Genomic DNA, 23,390 nt, shown 5'->3' on the forward strand with positions numbered 1-23,390 from the left:
AACAAAAAGTGAAAGAAAATATTAAAATAGAATAAATCGAACCCTTGCTATTGTAACCGTGTGTTCTTGCGTTGTGCCTGACAAAGAAAGGTAAAAGAAAGAAAGACCTCCAAGTCATTAACTTACTGGCTCCTGCGGCCAAATACAAACAGTGGAGAGGGTTAGCTCAGCCCATCACAACTTCCAAGCTGGCCAGAATTATATATTCAGCGTTAACGGCGCCTAAAACACATTTGTGGCACACACATACTGCACATTTATAGCATCTAACAAAAACAGGCACAATGATGACAATAAATGAACTAAATTAACAATCAGAAACATCAGGGTGGCTAAATATACATTATGTGTGTTGTACAGTGTTAGGAAAGCAATGACGCCAACCGCTCACAGGAGAACTGTAGAGGCCAAAGGGGTACACTGTGTTTTAAACGCAGTGGGAGTTTCCCCCCAAAGAGGGACAAAGGACCCCCTGAGGATCCTCTTTGGGGGGAAACTCCCACTGCGTTTAAATCTGGGACTCTCCACCATTTGACCTTAGAACTGAAGAAGCTTCTTGGATGAAGGTAAAACGTCTTCAAGCAACTTAAAGAAGTCCAGACGCTTTTCTTTCCGAGCTCCTTAGACTGCGATGACCTGGATGACTGAGAAGCTTCACAGACACCTTCTGTTTGGTTTGAGACTTTGGGACGTTAATGTTTGCCAAGCTGAGACAGTGAGGATGTGAGGATGATTCTAATATGCAGATACAGAAAACCTCTTTCAGCGACGAGAGTATTAAAGAACATATTCATCTCTAGCGTTTGCCTGACATTTCATTTTTTGCTCACGTCACCACATTTTCCAATTCGTCGTGGCAGAGGAAGATACAATTGTTCATTTCACGTTGTTTCCACATGGTTTCCCTCGTGCTCGGTGTTCTGTGTCAGTCATTTAAAACAGCTCAATCTGAGCATTGATATTTTGTGCCTTAGACGAGCAATCAAATATGCAACTCCGAGCAGCATATTAACACTGATGAGTTATGATGTCGTGTGTGTGTGTGTGTGTGTGTGTGTGTGTGTGTGTGTGTGTGTCTTACCAAAGTGTAGGTCAAATGTTCCTGCCGGCAAAGTCTTTCAACATCATTACTGATGAAAACAGATTGTAATCAGGAGGCTGGATGGGTAAATATAAACACACACACACACACACACACACACACAAAGTCATCACAGACCTGCATATAATATCAATGTAGTGGTTCGTGAAACTTAAAACGTTGTGTTTTATTTTCAGTTTCCTTTCATGCTAACTGTCTATAACCTAAAACTAACAAGGATCCAACACAGATGCTGATGCTGCATTTCTAATTAAATGTAGCTATGAAGTTAATTTACTCGTCTGTGTCTCTCTCAGGGTGCATTTGTGATCAATATGAATTAATTCCCAGATTCGTCCCTGGGGACAAAAAATCACTGAGTTCAATTAGAAAGAACACGAGCAGCTTTCTACCCGCAGCTCTGAGTCTGCGTGAGACAGAATAAGGTTTTTAATAAAGTTTAAAGTGATACGGTCGGTGTTACAACCTCGGACTGCTCAAAGCACTCTTGATGATGTCATTGTGTGGAGTAGTTTTATCAGCACAGCAGCTCCACCTACCAGCTTCTCTGTTTGGGAAGGGCAGCCAATCAGAACAAAGCTGGCCTAAAGAAAGGATGAACAAAAGCCGAGCCCTCATCTTCCACTTCTGGTGACTGCAGAAGATTTGCTGTGGGGTTCACGTAGCAGATCATCTGCCTCCATCTCACCGTCTCTATCCTATACCGTCACACCAACCTGCTGCATGTCCTCCTTCACTACATCCACAAACCTTCTCTGAGGTCTTCCTCTTTTCCTCTTTCCTGGTAGCTTCATCTTCGACACATTTTGTCCAATATATCCACCACCCTTTCTCTACACATGTCCAAACCCTCTCTGCCTTACCTAAGTACACCTCTTCAGCTGCTTGTTAATGCAAATATCCAGTGAATGAATCCCATGGGAGCAGCATACAGGCATGTAGACATAGAAATGAAAACCTCCTAAAGTTCAAACTGAGCAGAAGAATGAGGAAGAACAGAGGATGTAAGTGACTTTGAGCATGACGTGGTTGTTGGTGCCAGACGGTCTGCTGATCTACTGGGATTTTTCCCACATAGCAATATCATTTACAGAGAAAGGTCTGTACACGTCACGCGGCTGCAACTGTGTGATGCTGTCATGTATGAACCAAAAGCTGCAGGAATATTTCCAGCAGTTGAATCTACGCCACAAACAATTGAGACTGATTTGAAGGCAAAAAGGGGTCAAAGCAGTACCACCAAGGTGTACCTAATAAAGTGTCCAGTGGGTTTATATTGAATGGTTATATAATGCAACTTGAACAATGATTTCATATAACATAGAGATCACAGACAGCATCTCAGGAATATTCAGCTATGCTTTTTGGACTTCCTGTTTCCTACAATAAAACACTTAAACACAGCTACTGTAACACTCACACTGTGACATGCATTTAGACACCAGTGAAAACTGATGTGAAATTGTACACAATACTTACAATTTGTAAAATAACACAGTTAAAGAATAAAAATTAGTTAATTATCAGCTCAGACTCTTGCACTAAAAAGCTGCCTTATGGATGCATCAGGCATCCATCGTTGCAAGAATGTAAACTTTTAGAAATGACTTCTTGGCCTATAATCTGTCAAACATACCTCTCAGGAATAACATCAATGCCTTTGAGCCAGAAAGAACATTCCTATCAGCAGGTAGAAGCTGCACTCAGTTTTTGGAAAAGTGACTTAAGGGAGTGAAAAACTTAACAAAACAACATCTATTAACTGAAGGGCTGTGACGGGTCCGTGGTGAGGGGAGGGAGACAGGACAAAGACAAGGTGTAGAACAAAGCCAGGGATTAATAACAAAATGCAGAGGGGTGTATAAACACACAGGGCGGGAAGAAAAAACACTCATAGCATCAGGGGAAGCCTCCAGCAGCCTCGGCCTTCTGCAGAATAACTGAGGGAGAATTCAGGGTCACCTGATGCAGCCCCAAATATATGCTTCATGAAAAATACAGTTTTTAAGCCTAAGAGGGTGTCTGGTGCCCAAATCCAAACTGGGCTAAAGCTTAAGTCTCCCATTCTACTTTTAAATATCCTGGAACCACAAGTAAGCCAACAGTCTGAAACAAAGCGCTCTACTGGGGTGATAAAGCGCTATAAGGAGGTGTGTGTGTGGACCCAGGTGCGAACACAGGTGAGGAGACGGGAGTGAACTTACACTGAAAGCGAGCCTTTATTGGGGCTGATATAGAGGGGAGTAGACAAAACATAACAGGGACAGAGAGCAACTAACCAGAAACCATCCATCCAGTCTGTCGCAGGGCCAACACACACTCACATTCACACCTAGTGACAATTTGGATTATCCAATTAACCTATCCCCACAAGCTGCATGTCTTTGGACGGTGGGGGAAGCCGGAGTACCCGGAGGGAACCCACGCAAACACGGGGAGAACATGCAAACTCCACACAGAAAGACCTGATGGTGGACTTGAACTCAGGACCTTCTTGCTGTGCAGCAACAGTGCTAACCACCGTGCTGCCTGAAACCAGAAACCTAAACTGGAAAAACACTAACATGACTGAAAGGGAAAACTATGATCACTGTGAACAGAATGCTGTGCAGATGCATAGAAACTGTGAACCACATGGCGTGATGAAACAGACATGAACATGACCTGCACGGAGCCTCATCGTGCGGCTGCATGAAAAACAACATAAACCTGCACAGGATCCTGAAAAACACTCAACTTGACCAGAGGGAAGACTAACAAACTAAATACCCACAGGGATGATCAGGGAGCACATGAGGAAGAACAGCTGCCACACATGAACCTAATGACAGGACAGTGACACTAAATACAACGAACAAAGAACACCAGACCCTTTCAAAATAAAACAGGAAATATGGAGACAGACATGACACGAACTTGACAACAAGGACCACACAGACATGAAACATGACAGACAGTACAGGGGGAGATGACAGAAACAAGAGACAAAGGACTAAACTGCGACCTAGAAACTAGATGAGCTCAACTGGAAACCAAATGAATACAAAACATACATAAACACTCAAACACATTAAGGTCTGTAAGATAAGTACACGCAGATTTAACTGATCTCAAATCAACAAGCAGCTTGTTGCAAAGAGCAGGACAACAGCTGAGCGCCCCAAATATCTGAATATGGAAACATAAGTCTGTCTGTTATCAGTGAGAGCGTTAGAATACACACACACACACACACACACACACACACACACACACACACACACACACACACACACTCGTTCTCTGTGTGTGTGTGTTCTGGCACTAGGACCCAGCAGGTGCAGCCCCGTTATTTGGAGCTCCGCACGGTCCCGTCGGCAGAGCGCCGGATCCACAGCGCACACCGCGGCAGCGTCCTCTGGGCTCGGGACGCAGAGTGAGCGCAGGCTCGCCACCACACTGTGCGCGTTCAAGAGGAGCAACCGCAAGTTATTACTGGTCAAGGTTGGCGATTTCCCGCATTTGTTTCATTGTTTTTGCTACTATTTGTTATTTAATGAGTAAGATACTTTAGACATGGCTTCATCCGTGAGCGGCACAGAGGAGGTGCGGGTGACGGCGTTGACGCCCCTGAAGTTGGTGGGACTTGTGTGCGTCTTTCTCGCTCTCTGCCTGGATGTCGGTGCCATGTTGAGCCCGGCGTGGGTCACCGCGGATGACCAGTACTTCCTGTCCCTGTGGGCGTCTTGCTGGAAGCCCGTCAGCTCCGAGGACTGGTCCTGCAACAGCACGCTGGCCACGGGTGAGAAAGACGCTCATGTGCCCGCACAGACACGCTTAACACAGGCTGCTGGCGTGACGTGCCACCATGTTGGCTGAAAGTTTTAAACCAGTTGGGTGTTGTAGTTTTAAGGGATGCTTCACCCTCGAAATGGCAGGATAGTGGGCGCAGACAGACACCTACATTCATATTCAAATGGAAGTGCGACGCACAGCTCTCAGGGATAACAAAGGGTCCCCGCGGAGAGTGCGCTGCTCAACCAATCTGTTCTGTGGGTGAGAATTATAAAGCATCACCCCAGAGAGTCCTCGATGTTAATTACTTTATAATTAGCTATTGCCTGTTTAATTTAAAGTGCCCACATTTTCTGCATGAAATAGGATCTAGAGCGGTGTGTTGCGCACTGCTGTCCAATTGGGAAATAATCGAGTACAAGAAAAAGTCTGATTAATAAGACGCGCTGGTTTCTTTCTAGGCCGTTTGACTCTTTTCCTTAAAGCGTTTGCTCAGTGCGCCACAGAATGATGTGGGAATGTTGCCTCGCCAGGAGCGGTCCAGCTGGGGTTTCATTTGGCCTTTTGTTGCGATCAAAATGAGCCTTTGTGTGGGTTTCTACACCGGCCAAGGAGCAGGGGCAGCTCGGAGCAGAGAACTCCCCCGAGATCCAGATGCCTGCAGATTAGTAACCAGGGAAACAAGTCGAAACACTCCAGAAATTTTCTCTATTAGGGAAACTTTTTTATTTATGGAGTCCCCTCACTTAGCTTTTTTCCTAGAAGCATTTCATATTTCCATCACAGCTACTAATCCACCGAAAGACAGAGAGAAGCTGAACTCTCCTATTGAGTGCTTGTAGCGCTGTACAAAACATCTAATGCATATGTAAAGCAGTGCAACAGCCCTTTATGACATGTCTAAGGCACTGGCAGACGTTCAAACCACAGTTTGTAGATAACGATCCATCTTGCAACACAATAAAAGCAAAAAAAAAGTCAAAACTGATGCACAGAGAAGGTTTTCACTTTAATTTTCTTGTAAATGTGCCTGAAGCGTACACTGGTTTATCCTGCTGTATCCCAGAGTAGTCTAACATTTCCTGTCTGTGTTTACTCCTCTGTTTGGTTTCTCTGCCGTCTCTGAGCGGCTCCTGCGTGCTGACTGCTGAATTACATTTTTGTTAGTCTGACAAAATGTTTTCTTTCTGTCTGAGATGAGTAACTGCGGGCCGCTCTGGCCCCATTCCTCCTCTGTCAGCGCAGACAAAGTGCACTTTGGTGCCATATAAAGACACGCAGTCTCCGCGTCAGCTCTCAGCAGCATACCACAGTAAATGCACACAGTGAACTTCCCATTTCCTCAGGCTTGTGCTTGGCTAGGGCTTATTGATCTGAATCCCAGTAATCAGTTTCTAACCACCCCCCACCCCTCATCAACCCCGATATCTCCTCAGTGTCATTAAATAGATCCTGTTAGTCTGAAACAGCAGCTGGGCCACTCAGATGTTTTGAACTTGTTCTGCACAAAGTTCTCTTTAAACTGTAATAAAGTGCTGTTAGGTGGACATCAAGCATGGCCTCAGTACATGCTCCAGTGTTTGTGCAGATGCATATAGGTTATCCTGTCTGTGTTTCTCTCAGACACATTTAGTCAGGAGCTGGTCAAGTATAAACGCTACAGACTCAACATAGAGGCAGGAATGCAGCAGCAGCAGTGTGTTGATGCCAGGCTGGTGCGAGCTCAGGATATCAATGTGGAGCCGGAGTGTGAGCACGTCCAGCTCAGTGAGATGCAGTGATGGCAAAGCGTATTAATAATGTAATATGTTAGCTATCCCATCCTGCTTTCTCTTTACGGGAGGTCACAGAGCTCTGCGGGACAGCGCCTCAGCTCAGAGACAGAGGACACGAACCTGCAGCCTCCGACTGAAGATGGTGCTTCTTCAAACAGTCCTTCATCCTGCTGCCTTGAGAGAGTGAGGCTGAGATTGTGTGACAGTGCGAGAGAGAGAGACACTCGAGGCACTTCTGTGACACAGATCTCCCACAGTTGTCTGAGACAAAGCAACTGAATCGGGGGCCTTGAAGGATTTATTTGCTTAACACTTCAGCAGTTCCTGACATCCGCACAGAGGACCATAATTAATGCTCAGATTGGATCTCGTGTACTGTATCTCCTTTTCCATCTGTTATCGTGCGGGGCTCAGATTAATAGTTTGGCACTTCCTGCTCGTCAAAGCCTTTAAGCACCCAAACTCTGGCTGTGTCTCGCACAGCGAACAGGATCCGCTCCAATTCTGAGATGAGTTTCTTTCTGCATCCTGCTGTTTTCATGATAAAGTTGGGCTGCGGGCACCGAAACGACCCAGGAAAGATACAGCATCTCAACAGCGACGGGTCTGTGACAGCTGCGGGTCGAGTCAGCGTGACCCTCCCTTTTTGCTGAGAGGCAGCGAGGGGGGCGCTCTGGTTGTGAAAGCAGGGGGGCTGAAGGCTTTTTGTGGGCTCGCTCCAACATCCTGTGGTGACAGGACCCGTTTTTTAAATCCTGAGCCATATTTGGTCAGAAGTGGTTGATGTTTGTTTATATTTGAGCTGCTCGGCCCTCCAACAAGAGTGGGAACTGTATTTTAAGCAGCTTATGCTCCGTCACTTTCTTCTGTTTTAATGATTTTCTGCCTCAGCAGAGAGGAAGTATTCTCAGCCACGCTTAATCGTTTTTTATTCCCAGACTCCGTCATAAACAATACCTCGTACACGTACTAAAAACAGACTAAATAAACTTTAGTTTACACTGTAAACTTCTCCACACTCTGTAATACTGAGCTGTGTATACAGAGCCCAATCCGCTTTATGCTGTGATGTTTACCTTTTTCCACCCACCGTACGTTAAATGATCTCCTCCTGTGTAATCAAATGCTTCATCATAATATCCTCCTCCTGTTTACACGCAGACCTCCTGTTTCCGCAAGTAAACAGTAAAGCAATGAAAGAGACCCCTAATCTCTAAACAATAACATATATTGTCTCTCAAAGGTCCTCAGTTGGTGTCCCGTGGCTGATTAAGACTAAGAAAAACTGTTTTCTCAAGAAAAAGGCGAGGCATCTAAAAGAAGAAGAAGCCTACGATCACATTTTTCTGCCTTTCACAGCTGCTTCTGTTTGGGGCAGACAGCTATTTACACTCAAGTGTGGATGGATGCTGAGGATGCTGCTGAGCAGTCGTCAGCTGACAGATATACTCATTGTCACCTTTCTGCTCCATCGGGATCCATTTCTGGACTGTTGGAAATGTGCACGTGTAACCAGGCGCGTGCCAGAAAAAGGGCTGTGCTCAGTTTGAGGGTTTCCTCATCTGCAACCCGCCAACGGGTCCCCGGTGGCTCAGAAACATCACGAGCCATCGCCGCCATCGCTCAGCCCCAAACCACAAATAGTTTGTTTACACTGTGGCAATTCAGCACCAGTGTTATTCACTGTTAGGGACTATTGCAATATTACTGCGGCTACCCGCTGCAGCCTGTGACCTATTCTGCTGCCTCTCTTCTTCCCTTCATCCGTCCTCATCTTGTCTCCGCTCTCCTCCCTCCTGTCAGCAGCGCCGACACGGCTCTCCAGAGTAACCTTTTTTTAGCTACCTGTGTCACTCTGTGTTTCAGTGTGATTTCACGGCTTTCCTCCCTCCTCTCTGCCCCTGTGTTTGTCTCGTCTCAGACTGGCAGATCGCCACCCTGGCTCTGCTGTTGGGGGGAGCAGCCCTCACGCTGCTCGCCTTCCTCGTGGCGCTGTTCTCCCTGTGCTTTGGCTCCAGGAGTCGCTGCTACAAGCCTGTGGCCGTCATGCTTTTCTCTGCAGGTATGTAAAGAGAATGCACAGGAAGACCCCGACTTTAACGATGCATCTCGCGTCTGAACTGTCTGTTTTCCTTGCAGTTGTGCTCCAAGTGTGCAGCTTGGTTCTCTTCCCCATCAAGTTCATCGAGACGGTCAGTCTGAGGATCTACCATGAATTTAACTGGGGCTACGGCCTGGCATGGGGATCCACCATCTTCTCTTTCGGAGGCGCCCTCCTCTACTGCCTCAACCCCAAAAACTACGAAGACTACTACTGAAAAGAGGAGAAACCTGGGAGCTCACCCAGCTAGTGTCCACATTAGTAATCGCACCTCTGTTACACATCGCACAAACAGAAATAGGAAAAAAATGCTCATTAAAACTTTCAGGACTGAAGAGGAGCTCTTGTATTTGATACTGTGAACTTGTCTGAAATGCTGTCCTTGCTCATTGGACTGAAGCCCTGAGGTCTCTTAGGAAGTTGGCAGCGAATCCAGTCATGTAAAAGAAACCAGGCACTTTCATTTGGGAGCGAATGCACCGGTCAGATAATTCTGCGTCCCCTTTAAGTGTAACTCCAGTAGGTCTCAGTTCTGGACACGAGGTCTGTTGTGAACAGATGGATTCGCCGGCCCCCTACCCCGAGGAATTGATGGACTAATTAGCCAATCAGAGAAGAGAAGGAAATGCAGAGAGGAAGACGTTCTTTTGAAGTGATATCCTGAGGAGGACAAACTGAGGAGGCACACCTAAAGAATGCAACATGCCACATTTCCCCAGAGACGCAGCAACAACTGGAGGCTGGCCAAGCTTTCTTCTCTGCCAGCAGACTTTAATATATCGGAGAAAGCACGTCCCTGCACTCACTGCATCTGTCCTGCTTGTGTCTATTATCACTGGGTCAATAAACAAACAGAAGCTAAAGCTAACACCTTCAGAATGGGTGGAAGTAACACAAACCTCGTTAATGACTCACGAGTGTCTTCTACACAAAACCTGATTTACAAGATGCCATCAAGAAGTTCTGAGAACAAAACTATAAAAAAATGCAAAGCATTGCCTGAATTTAATTTGGTCATCTAGCGTTCAAAGTTACCTTTTACCCGGGACACGCAGCTTCCAGCACAGCTGCTATTTTTAGATCGCTCCCTGGAATTCCAATTATCCCACGACCACAGACAAACATTAGCTTCTGTTTGAACCTGAGCCCTCCGTAGGGAGGACAGTCGCTGGTTTAGGATGTCCAGCTACAGGAGTCGAGCTGGAGGCCGATCGTGAGATCACCTGAAGTCTTGGCTTTAGCAGACCTGCTGTGAGAACCTCAGTCACACCTGCTTTTTCAGGAAACTGTATCATATCCAAGTTATGCAGCTTACACAATAAAGCTTGTTAGTTATAAGCACAGCAGTAGGAAGGTAGAGGGCAAATGATCACGTCTGCTGAGCGAGCGTGCGTGATCATACCACCCAGCACGTGCTCACAGACCTACCGTGTGATGCCTCCTTATCTTCCCTCTCAGTAGGAAATGAGAACGCTCTCAACAGGCACCATTAAAAATACATCTGCTTCCCTATAGACAGGCTGTAGCTGAAAAAGGCAACAGACTTGGTTTTAGCGTCTGAGCGAAGGTCCACGCCAGAGTGAGACGTGCTGTGTACGAGTGAAACAAGGACCTACGCCGGCGTGCTGTGGTAACGGCCATCTTCTTAAAGCTCCTTTATAGCGCTCATGAACTCCCTCCTGCAACATCACAGTACATGAATGTGTGCATGCATCCCACTGGTCTGATAAACAATAAACATGTAGTAGAAAATAAACTGTGCTTGTTTAATTGGGGAAGGAGGGATCGCAGCTGTGACCAATGAGAAACTCCTGCGCAGGATCAAGTCACATAGAATCAGCTCTTTTATTAAGTACAGCAAGTTGAGGCATTTGCACAGGAAATCAACATCTGTTGAACACATAATACAGGGTGGTAATAATATGCATAAAGTACCAGGAACATACTCGTATGCAAGTGTCTTTAGTGTTCTTTCAGTGAGCTCTCATACGGAGCCGGATACAGTGTAAAGTCTACATTTCGCATTAGTCACAACTTATATACTCATTGCTTTCATTGCTCCACTGTCAGAACGAGCTGGAGGTCCTGGATAAAACAAGTGTCTCCATTTGTCCTTCGGGAATGGGCACAGTGTAAACAGGCAGTCATTAGTTCTGCATGGAATGGTCGCAGGTAAACCACAGCTCCTTCTCCTCGATCCTTAAAGCGCTCTGACATTTCTGAAGCCTGCTGCACTCGCCGCCTGAGCCGCAGTCTGCCGCCGGAAGCTCCAGCCCTCCGTGGTCATTATCCATCAAAGAAAACAAAGGTCAAAGTGCACAGGAGTAGGGGACCGGAGCAGGACGAGAGGGATAAGTGGCTCTTCCTCAGCAGGTAGGAGGGGACGTATACTGATTGATGAGACCTCTACACAGATTCTGCAGACTGTAGAGGGGCGGGGCTTATAGTATCCAGGGATTTGCAAGGGATGAGGCAGGAGTGGAGATACAGCACAGTGCGTAAGCTCAGGTGTAGCGTGGCATCTCGCACTGTTCACAGCGGTTTAGTGCAGGGTGGTTGAGGAAGGTGCAGCTTTCACAGTTCCACTGGGCGCCTTCGAAGTCCTCGTCCGTCTGGGGCACCCGCTTCGAGGCCTGCGTCCCTTCTGACACAAAGAAAGAAGTTCATTCACGTGGTGAAACATGCGCAGCAGTAATGAAAGTCTGCAACTCAGAGCTGCATTAAAACAAATGCAGTTAATCATTCAAGGGTGAAACCTGACAGAAACCTGCATTTACTAAACAGCAGAGCGAACCTTACATCTCTGTCCAAGGTCCTGCTGCAACCAGCAGCTGAGCAGCAGGTGCATCGATGGCCCTGAAGGTTTTTCTCTATCAGATATCAGATGCTAAATTAACTGCTTCTCATACAGCTCCTTCCTACTCGACTCATTCCTCTTGTCTACGCTAAACTATCGTTTCATCGAATGTGAGTGAAGCAGCTCTGGGTTCAGTGCTATCAAACTGGAGAAGCTAAGAAACCACCAACTTTAAATTAGTGGATGTCCTGCACTACAGCCAGTTCTACTTTTGGGTGGGTAGTGTGGGAAGTGCCGCATGTTTGTTTTGGCCAACTTTAACTCCAGATGCTCGAAAGGGTTTCAGCTGCAGGGCCACCACAGCACCTTAGAAAAGCTACAGAGCATTTTAATTTCACAACAGTGAAATCAGATTTTTATCCACTAAAGTTCAGTTGAGTCTAGGGCTGCCACGATTAGTCGACGACAAATTTAATAGTCGACGACTGATTTAATAGTCGACGCGTCGTTTGAAGCTTTGTAAGATCCCAAAAGACGCAGGAATAAGTAGTAGGATTTAAGAGTGTAATAACGGACTGAAACAGAAGATGGCAGCACTGCATGTACAAGGATGCCAGCTGCCGTTAAACCCCGAAGAAGAAGAAGCTGTGTCCCAGAATTCATAGCGCAGCCCAGCTCAGTTTCCAACAATGGCGGCAGCTAGTTAGTTTTAATATTACTCTTATTATTCTTTCTGGGTCACAAAATAAACGTTTAACATATTTTCAGGCGAGAATGTAGCTGTGTAAACCTCAAATATCTGCTCAGTTTATCAAGACACCACATATTTTCAAAAGCGCTCCGACGTTTTCGGAGACGTCTGTTAGCCACTAGCTCGATAGCTAGCCGGGGGCTAGGCTAACTAGAGCCGTGAGAACACCGGACTCCCGGCTAATCGTTTTCAAACCCACCGCAGTCTTTCGCTACTCAGGTTAAACATGATATATAAGTCACTTAGATAACTTAAAAATGATATTGTTTGGCTTTTTTTAGTATTTTATTTGTTCCTGAGTAAATCGGTTTGGCTGAGATTTTTACACAGCTGAATAAATGTCAAGCAGATTAAACTTCACCGAAACAATCTGCAAATTTCATTAAAATTCAATAAACTATCATCTTGTCTTTATTTTTAGTTAGCACATACCTTAAACACTTAAAGCTGTAAGCTAATGATAGTTATATAAGAGCAGATGCTGCTGGTGCAATAAGCTGTACGTTTTACGTCCAATGGATGATGATCTGATTAGTCGACTAATCGCAAAAATAATCGGTGACTAGTCGACTATCAAAATAATCGTTTGTGGCAGCCCTAGTTGAGTCTGATATAATGTTGACACGTTGCCTAGCAACTAACTAACCTAAACTGACCTGATTTTAACGTTTATGTTCCTAAAATCCTTTTTTATAAAAGACTTTTGTTTTAATCTTAAGGCAGTAAAAACGTTTATAGTTGAATTACACATCTATGGCATCACGATGCTGCCGAGCAACCACACGTTTAAACAGACACATTTTATAAAAAGCTCTGTGTCATTTTCATTTCACAGCCATCAGCATGAACACACCAAACGGTGAGAATTAAGACCGATGTGAGACAAAGATCTGAATGAAGCCTCAAATCTGCATCTCGGTAAAATATTAAAATGTCTCTGACTTCTGCAGAAGGGCTTACCTTTCTTTCCAGATGTGGGCGGCACTACAGGACCAGGCTGAATATTGTCATAAAAGTTGTTCATTGCTTTGGGGTCAAACTTCCCTGCAGAGATCAGACAGAAAGCTTTAGTTTGTTTTAAAGAGCGTGTTTGAGCCAGATGTGAAATCAGAACCAACAGGCAACGACAGACAGAGTCAGCTGTCACAAAGACTCAGTTCACTCAACAACTTGTCAGCCAATCAAACACCTGGAAGAAGACGTGCACCATGCAGGCCTACTTGAAATGTCTTATCCTGCTTTGGGAGCATCAAGTAATTGTTGCTGTTTGATGACAAATAATTGGGAATTCCTGCAAGTGTTTTACCAGCTATAGGAAAATATTTTTCTCAAAGATATTTTTATTAAATTGAAGCAAAGAAAAACAGACACACACAGAATTGTAAAACAACAAACAAGTAGGCTTCACAACGATTGAATTGAAATAATAGATTACAGATTAATGACACAGTCACATATGTTGTGATTGCTTTTATCAGTGTCCCCCCCCCCCCCCACACACACACACACACACACACACTAGGCTATCTCTCAGGCCAGGTAAAAACAAACAAACACACCAAACTAAAGACAAAAACAAACAAACACAAAAACACCGTCACAGATAAAACAGAAAAAAATAACAAAAAACCCCACAAACGACTTTAACAAAAAAAAAAAAGAAGACGACAAAAAAAGGGAGGGGGGGGGGGGGGGGGTTACTGAGTAATGCTGGAAGTCGGGTTCACAACCTAAAGGCTGGAAAAATATTTCAGGAATTGCCCCTCACCTTGTAAAACTGGCCACTGTTATTGCTAATTGTGCAACGGATCTTTTCACGGCTCAGATTGTACATAAGGTCTCAGCCATTGAGCCTAGGGGGGCACGGGGGCACCTCCATCTTAGTAGGATCGCACGTCTAGCTACAAGGGAGGCGAAGGAGAGCGTGCAACGCTGCGACGAGGTCCACCGTGCATCAGCCTCCCAGTGGTTAGAAAAATATTTTAAGAACAACATGAAATAAGACAACATGGGATTTTATTGCCGGCTTAGACGACAAGAATAGTTTCATCACCAAACAGAAGGACAGCTAGCCGCCGAGGCTGGTAACACGTTTACTTAAATAACTGTTGGATTTTCTCTGTAAGCAAAGTCCTCGAGTTTGTAGAAGAAACTCCAGGATTACAGAAAAACCATTCAAGCAATTTATGCCTGTACACAGCGTTCATCACAAGGACAACAGCAGGCTTTTCAGAGGGCTGCAGTTCTGTTTCTGAGCCCATCTAATCCCAACACAACAGCTTAGAGCCCCAAATATCAACAGTCGTTAAAAACAAATGTTTATTTACAACTTTGCTCCTGATGATTTGTACAAACTGAACTGCAGCAACACTGAGGATAAAAACCCAAAGCCAAATTATATTTAGAGTTTAAGTTGTAAACACATTTTATGTAAAATGTTTGCGTGTTGTCAAATTAATTTTACAGCTACCATTTCAGGACAACAAGAATCTCACGGTGTGACATGAATAACACGAGGCCACATCTCACAGGCACACGAGCTTATCTTGAATTAACGGCACCGATAATCTTGTCTTTGTTAGAAAATTAGGTATCAGACTCTAACGGTGCTACACAGGTGAACACGATCGCTGTGATTTGCTGCATCCTGTTGAACGAAACGTCTGATCTCACAAGGCCAACATTTATGTCACATCCACAGACACACAATGCGCCATGGAGTGTTGTGGCAGCATCGCGTTGTGGGGCTGCTCTCTGCAGCACGTCTTGCAAAGCAGAGGGTCAGACAAACACAGCCAAATGAATCCTGAAGCTCCCTGAGATAACTGAAGGATTACTGCAGAAGAGCCCCTCTTAAATGTTCGGTGGCGCCGGGCTGACCGCAAGAAAATCGGTCACACTTGTGAGTGTGCTGTTTCAGCTTCCATCATCATCATCACTCCTGCTAAACAGATCAAGGATTGGAGCTAATGTCCACACGCTGTGTTGTAGGCCAAGTGTCTCAACTGCAGAATCAACAAGAATCATGTGGCAGTGAAATACTACACAGGGCCCAGAGTGGGGGCGAGCACAGATCAGCCCGAGGCCTGCAACGCACCAGCCCGTCATTTCACAAGCCTGCATCTGCACGCGCTGCAGTGGATACTCGTCCATCATTCTGGAGCCGACACCGTCTGCTTCAGGCCTCGGCTCTTTCAAGATCAGTGCTTTCAAATAAATCACAGACACACTTCAAAGCTTTGTGTGGGAATGCATTTGTGTGCGAGTGATGTGTGCATACCTCTAGACTGCAGTAGATCTGTTTCCTTCAGTGTACAGTCAATATCAATTTGAAGCTGTCTGTTCTGACTGCGTAGTCGGGTCATCTCCTCAGGCTGCAGACAGTAAGCACACGAGCCGCTCTGATTAGCCCACTCCCACACTCCCACTCCACTTTCATATTCATTAGCAGTGAAATCAAACCAGTCTTAACCAGGTTGACCGTCTCAGTGATAATTCTCTAATATCCTTAAATATGGTGTTTTTACAGGCAACATATCACCACAAAGTGGTGGCAATAAAAACTGAAGCTGTTCACTGGCAGGTGTTGGACCGGTGAGGCGTGTGCAGCAGGTGAGATTAGATAATACTGCACAAACAGGACAAACATGCACAGACAAGTCCTTCAGCTCATCAACGAAAATGAAATCAAGTGAAAACTCTGCAGAGTAAGCAGCAGCAGCTACGAACGTCTTGGGAGAATAATCAAGTAGTTCCCAGTGAATAAAATAATAATAAAATCAGTGATCACTTCACAGCTTGCCTTTACAGCTTTGGTCAGTGAAGCAGCACACAAAGACTGACATGTAAACGCGTTCAGGCCTTACTCGGGGGATAAGACTGGTGGAGTTGACTCGTCGAAAGCGTCTTTGAAGGGCATCGTATTCCATGTTGTTGACGTCACCCTTCAGCTGCTCGAGTTTCTGCTGCTCCAGCCGCAGCTCCTTCATCAGACGCTCCATCCTCGCCCGCTGGTGGAGCAGGAGAGCTGCAGGGAAACGCACCAAACACAAAAATGAGGTTTTTAAAAAGAAAAGAAAAGCTGCAATGCTCTGCTGCGACTCTGCTATATAAGCCTGAAAGTGATGGTGCAGGTGGAGGGCGTGGGGAAGACTACAATCACTTAAGTACTTAACACATGCAAGAGACCAACATGCAGCCTTAAATTAAAAAAAAGGGCTGACAATCACCTTTTCTCATCACAACACGCAGACAACCAAACATATTTAAAGATGACAAACAAGCACAAGGCAGTAAAAAATATCATTTATAAGGCTGAAGGTGCAGCTGCGACCACACTGTCCAAACAATATGAGCAGCAGAAGTTGTGCTGCTCATATAAACCCATGACAGGTGAGATCTTAAGTATTGCAAAGCATAACAGATATAAAATGATATGAATATTGAAATATAAGATTTTGACGGACAAACCAAAACAAGAAGTCCTTACCTTGCGTGTAGGCATAGTCGTCAGAGCCCGAGCTGGAACGTCTGGGCATTGGCTGAAACTGACTGGTGATCGTCCCCGGGAGAGCGGAGATGGGCAGGATGGGTGCAGGGGCGGCGTTGTGCGCCCCTTGGTCTACTATGTTGAGAATAGGCTCGGCTTCAGTGACGGGTGGCGAGCTCGGGGGCCTCTGAGCCTGCCCTCCTGGGGACACTTTGATTTTGAACGTGTAGGCTGACTGCCCCGGTTGAGGGGACGAGGCGGGCCGAGGTCTTCCCTGCATGTACACCCCAGGGTGGTACGACTGCGGACCTGCGCTCATTGCGATGCCCCTCGAAGGGGAGCTGGGCGAAGAGCTGGTAGACATGTAAAGTGGTCCCGGGGGGTGAGGAGTGTGCACAGGTGAATTGCTGCGAGGCCGCGGACCCTCCAGAGTAATCTCTATCTGGTTCTTAAGGAGGTTCTTTGTTTGGTACGGCCTGTAAACAGGAGGCTGTTGCTGGGGCGGCTGCTGGTGATGGTAGGGCATGCTGGGAAGAGTTGGGGAGCTTATAGGGAGGAAGACATACTGCTGGTGCTGGGGCTGGTGCTGGGGTTGCAGCTGCGGTTGTAGCTGGGGTTGCGGTTGGGGCTGCGCCTGGACCTGATGCTGTGGGGAGCTGTAAGGTGAGCCGTATGTGGGAGTGCTGTACGGGGACTGCTGATGTTGATAGACGGGAGCACCTGAGGAGGACCAGGGTGCTGGCTGCGGGCTTTGAGATGGCGAGGGCCGAATGTACAGGGTTGCGTTGGTGTTGTTCGCGTAGTGTCCAGGAGGGATCTGCAGAGCTTGTGGGACGTTGGGTATGCTTTGCGAAAGAGTGACTGTTATAGGGTTCATGGTGTAATGTGAAACAGAAGAGTACGTGGGAGACATGCCTGGTATTGTGGGCGGAGGGGTGGGAGTGCTGGCCGAGCGGCTCTGATCATTCATGAAAAAAGGATTGTATCCAGGGGAAGGAGCCATGGCGGCAGGGGCTGACAGCGGTTCGGGGTAGTTGGGTCGCTGCGGATCGATGTGACTGTCACTGGTGCTGTGCACTAGGGAGCGCCCTACTCCTCCTGCTCCTCCATTTGATTTGCTTGCATCTGAACCTGGGTAGCCCAAGCTAATGTGTAGCATGTGATTTCGGTTCAGCCGCCCCTCCTCTGGACTGGGATGGAAATCACCATACAGGTATCTGTTACTCTCCTGAGCCAGCAGATGGCAGCAGAGATCCAGGTTATTGTTGTTCTGAGGCAGAAAGGAGAGTGATTAATAGGTATCGATGTTGTGATCATAAATATCTTCTGCAATGTTTTTACGATGCAAGAATTAGTGCAAACACAGCATGATGCACTAATACATATATCATAACAAGTCTCAATCCAAATAGCAGCTTTCAATATGTACCTGCAGAAGGCACTGTGACACTACCCCCTCTGGGATCTCTGGGAAACGCTGCTTGAGGTCCTGCAGGATGTGGTAGTCGAGCTGAGAGCCTCCCTGCGCCATCCTGAGCCGAAACAGAGAGTCAACGAGCCCAGAGCTGCAAATGTGGAAACAGCCGATCTCGTCTCATCCCCTGATGATAAACAAAGCAAACAAACAAATAAATGAACACGGAAATTCCTACAATAATCCCAGCAGGACTGTCGGCCTGCCAAATGACAGTCACACACCCTATGTGTCAGCAGTAATCTTAACGCACGTATCAATTAAACAGTCACTGTGCGGCATGTCATGTTGCTTATTGAACCGAACACAGTTAATCCGTGAATGGAAGACACAGACGAAACGCAAACATGGATCATTGTGCCGTTTATTCCCATTAGCACACGCGTGCTAAGTAAGGAGGTGGCTGTCAGTCTGTTGTTTGTTTGCCATACTGTTGCACCAAGCAACGACGACATACCAATGCTAGCTAGCAGGCTAGTTATCAGCATCAATTAGCCTCCGTACATCACTCACATAAACAACCGCACCTGTGCACCCTAAAAGACAGTCCTGCCACTCCTGGAAGACGCTCCGATGTCACCTGTCACTAACGCAGCGTCATAAAGCCCTAAACCAGCAACGCGTTTAAACCAGGCTAACTTAATTCAACAGCCTGTCAGCTAAATATGCTAATGCTAACCCTAGCTCGGTCCGGCTGGCTGGTCAGCTGTCACAAGCCCGGGTGTTGATGGATTAGCTAGCTAACTATGCTAAAGCCAGCCAACGTTAGCCACTAAAACGGCTCCATGGCTCTTACCACACGTTAAGAGTCCCCCTCATGTCTCGGACTGTAGCGGAGTCCCGAGGGATAGCTGTGATACTTCTGAAAAGGTGCGCCGACGTTTCCCGGTTCTTTGTTTGGGCTAAATAACTTATGCTTTTGCATTCCAGCGTCAGGCCCGTGCCGCTGAAGTGCAGAAGTACTAACAGATCAGCCCGTCTATCGCGATAATGTCAGATTTTCCCGGACCAGGAAGTTGTTTATTCGACGTGATGGGCGCTGTCAATAGTGCGCATGTGTGGAGCGTGCGCGCTAAACTGCTTTCGGTATTTTGTGTCGGCACAGGGGCGCAAATGCTTGTGAATAACAATGTATTTCCTGTAAATACTGAGCCAGTCCCCCCCCGACACACACACACACACACACACACACACACACACACACACACACACACACACACACACATTTTATACAGATATATAAATAGATTTCTATCTTTTTATTTTTTTTTTTGCATATTTGTCACACTCAGGCAAATAATAATAGACAGATGGTTTAAATTATTACGGAAAAAAAAGCCATCCAAACCTACCTGGCCCTGTGTCAAAAAGCTTTCCACACAGGGCTAAAACAATGTCTAAGAACTGCAGGCCTCACCTGTTAAGTTATTGTTAGTGTTGATGATTCAACAATAAGGAAGACAGAGTGGGCAAAAAGAGCCACTATTAACCAAAAAGAACACAAAGGCTTGTCTCACATTTTCCAAAAAAACCCATCTTGATGATCCCCGAGACTCTTGGAAAAATAATCTGCGGACTGACGAGACAAAAACGGAGCTTTTTGGCAGGTTTTTCATAAACAGGCCATCATAGCTAGGCTGTTAGTATGATGGTCTGAGCTGCTTTGCTGCTTCAGGACCTGGACGACTGCTCACTGTAATTGATGGAATCGTGACTTCTGCTCTCTATTAGAATATCCAGACATCAGCTCATGCCCGGAAGGTTTAGTGAGACCTTCTATGATGTATAGTTCAGAGATGGCAGCACTGACAACAAGAAGAAGGAGCTGGAGGTGGCACTGGGAGTGGCAGAGTTAAAGATTTTTGGCCTGAGGGACCAGAACGGACAAGATTAGAAATGAGTACATCAGAGTGGAAGCTCAGGATGACCAGCTTGGAGACAAAATGAGAAAGGAAAAGCTGAGATGGTCTGGACATGTGCAGAGGAGGGACAATGGATATGTTGGAGGAAGGATCTTGAATATGGAGCTGCCAGGCAGCAGGAAAAGAGAAAGACCACAGAGAAGATTCATGGATGTACTGAAGCAGAGCAGGCAGAGGGTTGGTGTGGTGGAACCCAAAAGAAGAAGATACTTTAACTCTGGAAGCTGAAAACATGTCAAATGTCACATTTTAGTGAAATAAAGGTAGGTGGGATATAAGAAAATTGTACTTTTTTCTACAAAAATCACACACACACACACAAATATATATATATATATATATATATATATATATATATATATATATATATATATATATATATATATATATATATATATACATATATATGTCATCATTTTATGACAACAAACATCACATTCATTTAACTTAATTTCAATCGATATTTCCACAGGTCCACACCCACACGTCCACTGGCTCTGTGCCCAGCAGCGCCCAGCCCATAGTCTGAAATCCACTGTTTATGATTAATGTTTGACTTTCTTACAGCACTACCAATAAAGCATAAACACACCTGTAGACACATGTTTCACAACATTATGGAAATAAAAGAAACAAGGGTGTTAGTATTCAAAGCTCAAATAAAGTAACAAAAAAACACAAAATTTAGCAACAGTCAAAGAAAATCTTCATCTTCTCTCCATAAAATCACTTAATTTCACATTTCAGTGAGATTGAAAGGCTCTGATTCTAAAGTAAAGTAACGCGTTTTGTTACTTAATAACTGGTTCAGCCACAGTGACACAAACTGACGACATCAATGCAAATACATGCACACAGGCTTTTAATGAAGGCGCTTCAGGTCAACACATCATAATGAGTTTCTTAGTTTGCTCAGGTCGTTGAACAAGCTTTAAACTGCAGAATAATGAATATTTATAATTAGTCACCAGCTCACGTGATATATTTCTTGCCTTTCATTTTACGGTCAGGGCCGTCACAGGTATTTTCCCCTTGTTTCCACTAGGGGGCAGTGAGAGACGCTGATATTCTGCATCCACGCTGACAGGAAGGCGCCTCGATGAAGGTCTGGAAAAGAAAAATGTACACAAGGTTTAATTTGTTTAACAGCACAGAGGGTAAACCAGCTTTCAGACCAGCTGCTGACTGATGCACGATTACATATAAATCTGTCCTTGTTAAGATATTGTGTCCAGTCATGGGCAGTACCATAATAACCGTCCCTCAGAGGTTGTCACCAAGCCAGTGGTGCAGAGTGGACGCCAGTGCCTGTTATCAGATGACTGGAATATTTTAACTTTGGGCTGTTTTGAATTATGTTCTAAGTCCCTACTTTAACATAGAAGAGCCAAATAAAACCACATTGATCTCATGTTATTTGTATGTAACATTAACCCAAATGAGTTATAATGTAGTTCAAGAGAGAAACTGTTAAAAACAACAACAACAAAACAAACACGGATGCTAACAAGCATTCATTCTGATGATTCTGATTTAGACACAAGGGGGCACAAGCCGAACAACATGTCTGCTTGTTCTTCTGAAAACAGCACAAACATCTGTTCATGTCTCAGCTGATAAAGGGTTGTTCTGTTCTTTCCAGACCACCTAATTTGATCTCATTTAACTATGTAGGCTGGAGAAAAGGCAGAGGCATCACAGAGTTCATGTCCTACAGTGCATTACCAAGTCTGGCCAGAACACAGCAATTTCTTCTAAAAATGCAATCATCCAGCTCAACCTGCAGATGAGTGCTGCTCTGGGCCCGAGCGGGCTGTTGCTCATCACACTTGTTACTTTCCGTTTGCCTTTTAACTGTTTCCAAAGCACAACTTTGTATCATGATTGCATGCCACTGGACTGGCCTGTCTGCTCAGGAAGAAGGATTGCTTCACTTTAATAGACACACAATTATGACTCTTTTGGCATGAACACCAAATAAAGTCCTTCAAAACACTAGAGTGAGAATACGCAGACAGCTCCGACACGGCTGAGCTTCATCATGACCGAGTGTCAGAGGAATATATTTTATATGAGGCGTGATGGGACGAATCAGAGGGTCGCTGACATGTTTTAGCTGTTCCTGCTTGTGTGAATCAGCCTGTTTATAAGTGACTTCAATGAAAAGAGACATAAAAGATTTGATGGTTTTTTCCTTTTGCTGAGCTAATGAGCATGTCACGCCGTCCTTTTCTATTGACTGCTTGGTTATGTGGTTTGAAATTTGCTCATAAGTGATGTGTACCTTTGCTAGAGCTGTGGACAGGTGTGTCCATGCAGCAGCACATGGCACAGTTTTGACCCGGTGAGGCACTTTACAGGGGTTTCAGCGCGGGGTCGCGGGCTGTACCACCATGAAATATCCATAGGGGAGTCTGAGTTGTTGTGCTGCAGCAGCTGATGCTAAGGCCCAGTCTGACTCAGGTTAGCTGTCCTTGCAGTGCTGATTAGTTTCCACAGCTGTGGTGCTATTTAAAGCAGTCCCCTTGTTGTCCCTAATACCCCACCGGACTTGGAAACAGAGGAGGAGCACGACCCCAGTGCCCCGAGAGCTCACTGAACAGCACCCAGACCAGCTAATGCTTTAATCTGGGCAGGAAGTGCAACGGACATGTGAAGTTCATGTGATCATTCAAATGCAAACATCAGGCAAAGTCGAGACACAGATACAACAATCCAAAGTTCGATGCCTGCTTGAAGTGTAGTGACTTTGGCAAACGCTCTGTTTATTATCTACACTGTGCACTGTTGTTGAATTGTGTGCAAAGAACGAGTTAACACAACAACTTTCAAACAGTCTTAATGTTGTTTCCTCAAAGGACTCCTCGAGCTTTTCCCAGTTCTTTCTTTTCCAGAGGCACCGTGACTCTCATGTTTCACTTAGAAGTGCAACACTAGCCCGAGTTTTAGCTCTTCAGTTTGGGGGGGGGGGTCCAAAATATCAACACCTCTCACATAGTCACAGTGTAATTGCTAGAATCATGAAGCTTTCCTACATTTTTGCCATGTCCAAAAAGTGGATATGACCAAAGCTTTGACAGTTGAGCAGCATGATCAGCAGAGCCTTTTGTGCAGCCTCTCAAAGACTGTCTGCAACATTCCTGGAGTGCTTGAATGGGGACTTAACTTTGTGCACTTTCTGCCGGATGCCTGCGTGGTCAGTGAG

The 23,390-nt window shown here is 45.6% G+C and overlaps 2 protein-coding genes across 3 annotated transcripts; one reads left to right on the top strand and one right to left on the bottom strand.

Moving 5' to 3' along the window:
- The first annotated feature begins 4,471 nt into the window (after window positions 1-4,471).
- On the top strand, window positions 4,472-10,508 carry tmem47 (transmembrane protein 47). The gene is made up of 3 exons (XM_087835973.1): window positions 4,472-4,883; window positions 8,573-8,713; window positions 8,791-10,508. The coding sequence occupies exons 1-3, from the start codon at window positions 4,658-4,660 to the stop codon at window positions 8,967-8,969; spliced, it is 546 nt and encodes a 181-aa protein (XP_087692099.1). The 5' UTR covers window positions 4,472-4,657; the 3' UTR covers window positions 8,970-10,508.
- A 46-nt stretch (window positions 10,509-10,554) lies between these two features.
- On the bottom strand, window positions 10,555-19,299 carry tab3 (TGF-beta activated kinase 1 (MAP3K7) binding protein 3). 2 transcript variants are annotated; one of them, XM_087835972.1, is made up of 7 exons: window positions 19,060-19,299; window positions 18,219-18,390; window positions 16,790-18,059; window positions 16,167-16,327; window positions 15,581-15,674; window positions 13,261-13,344; window positions 10,555-11,393 (listed from the first exon to the last, which is right to left on the bottom strand). In XM_087835972.1, exons 2-7 carry the CDS (start codon window positions 18,318-18,320, stop codon window positions 11,257-11,259), a joined length of 1,848 nt encoding a protein of 615 aa, XP_087692098.1. In that variant the 5' UTR covers window positions 18,321-18,390; window positions 19,060-19,299; the 3' UTR covers window positions 10,555-11,256. The 2 variants fall into 2 exon arrangements, with proteins under 2 accessions (XP_087692098.1, XP_087692097.1); XM_087835971.1 differs by having other exon boundaries at window positions 10,555-11,396.
- Between the last annotated feature and the right edge of the window lie 4,091 nt (window positions 19,300-23,390).

This window comes from Neolamprologus brichardi, chromosome 23 (assembly GCF_056152115.1).
Source record: "Neolamprologus brichardi isolate AB-2024 chromosome 23, ASM5615211v1, whole genome shotgun sequence".
NCBI classification, from domain to species: domain Eukaryota; kingdom Metazoa; phylum Chordata; class Actinopteri; order Cichliformes; family Cichlidae; genus Neolamprologus; species Neolamprologus brichardi.

Coding starts and splice junctions, on each gene's coding strand:
- tmem47 (XM_087835973.1), top strand. CDS start 4,658: ATGGCTTCATCCGTGAGCGGCACAGAGGAGGTGCGGGTGACGGCGTTG. Junction 4,884..8,572: donor CAACAGCACGCTGGCCACGG/GTGAGAAAGACG, acceptor GTCTCGTCTCAG/ACTGGCAGATCGCCACCCTG. Junction 8,714..8,790: donor CGTCATGCTTTTCTCTGCAG/GTATGTAAAGAG, acceptor TTTTCCTTGCAG/TTGTGCTCCAAGTGTGCAGC.
- tab3 (XM_087835971.1), bottom strand. CDS start 18,320: ATGGCGCAGGGAGGCTCTCAGCTCGACTACCACATCCTGCAGGACCTC. Junction 18,060..18,218: donor TGTCACAGTGCCTTCTGCAG/GTACATATTGAA, acceptor TTTCTGCCTCAG/AACAACAATAACCTGGATCT. Junction 13,345..15,580: donor AGATCTACTGCAGTCTAGAG/GTATGCACACAT, acceptor TGATCTCTGCAG/GGAAGTTTGACCCCAAAGCA.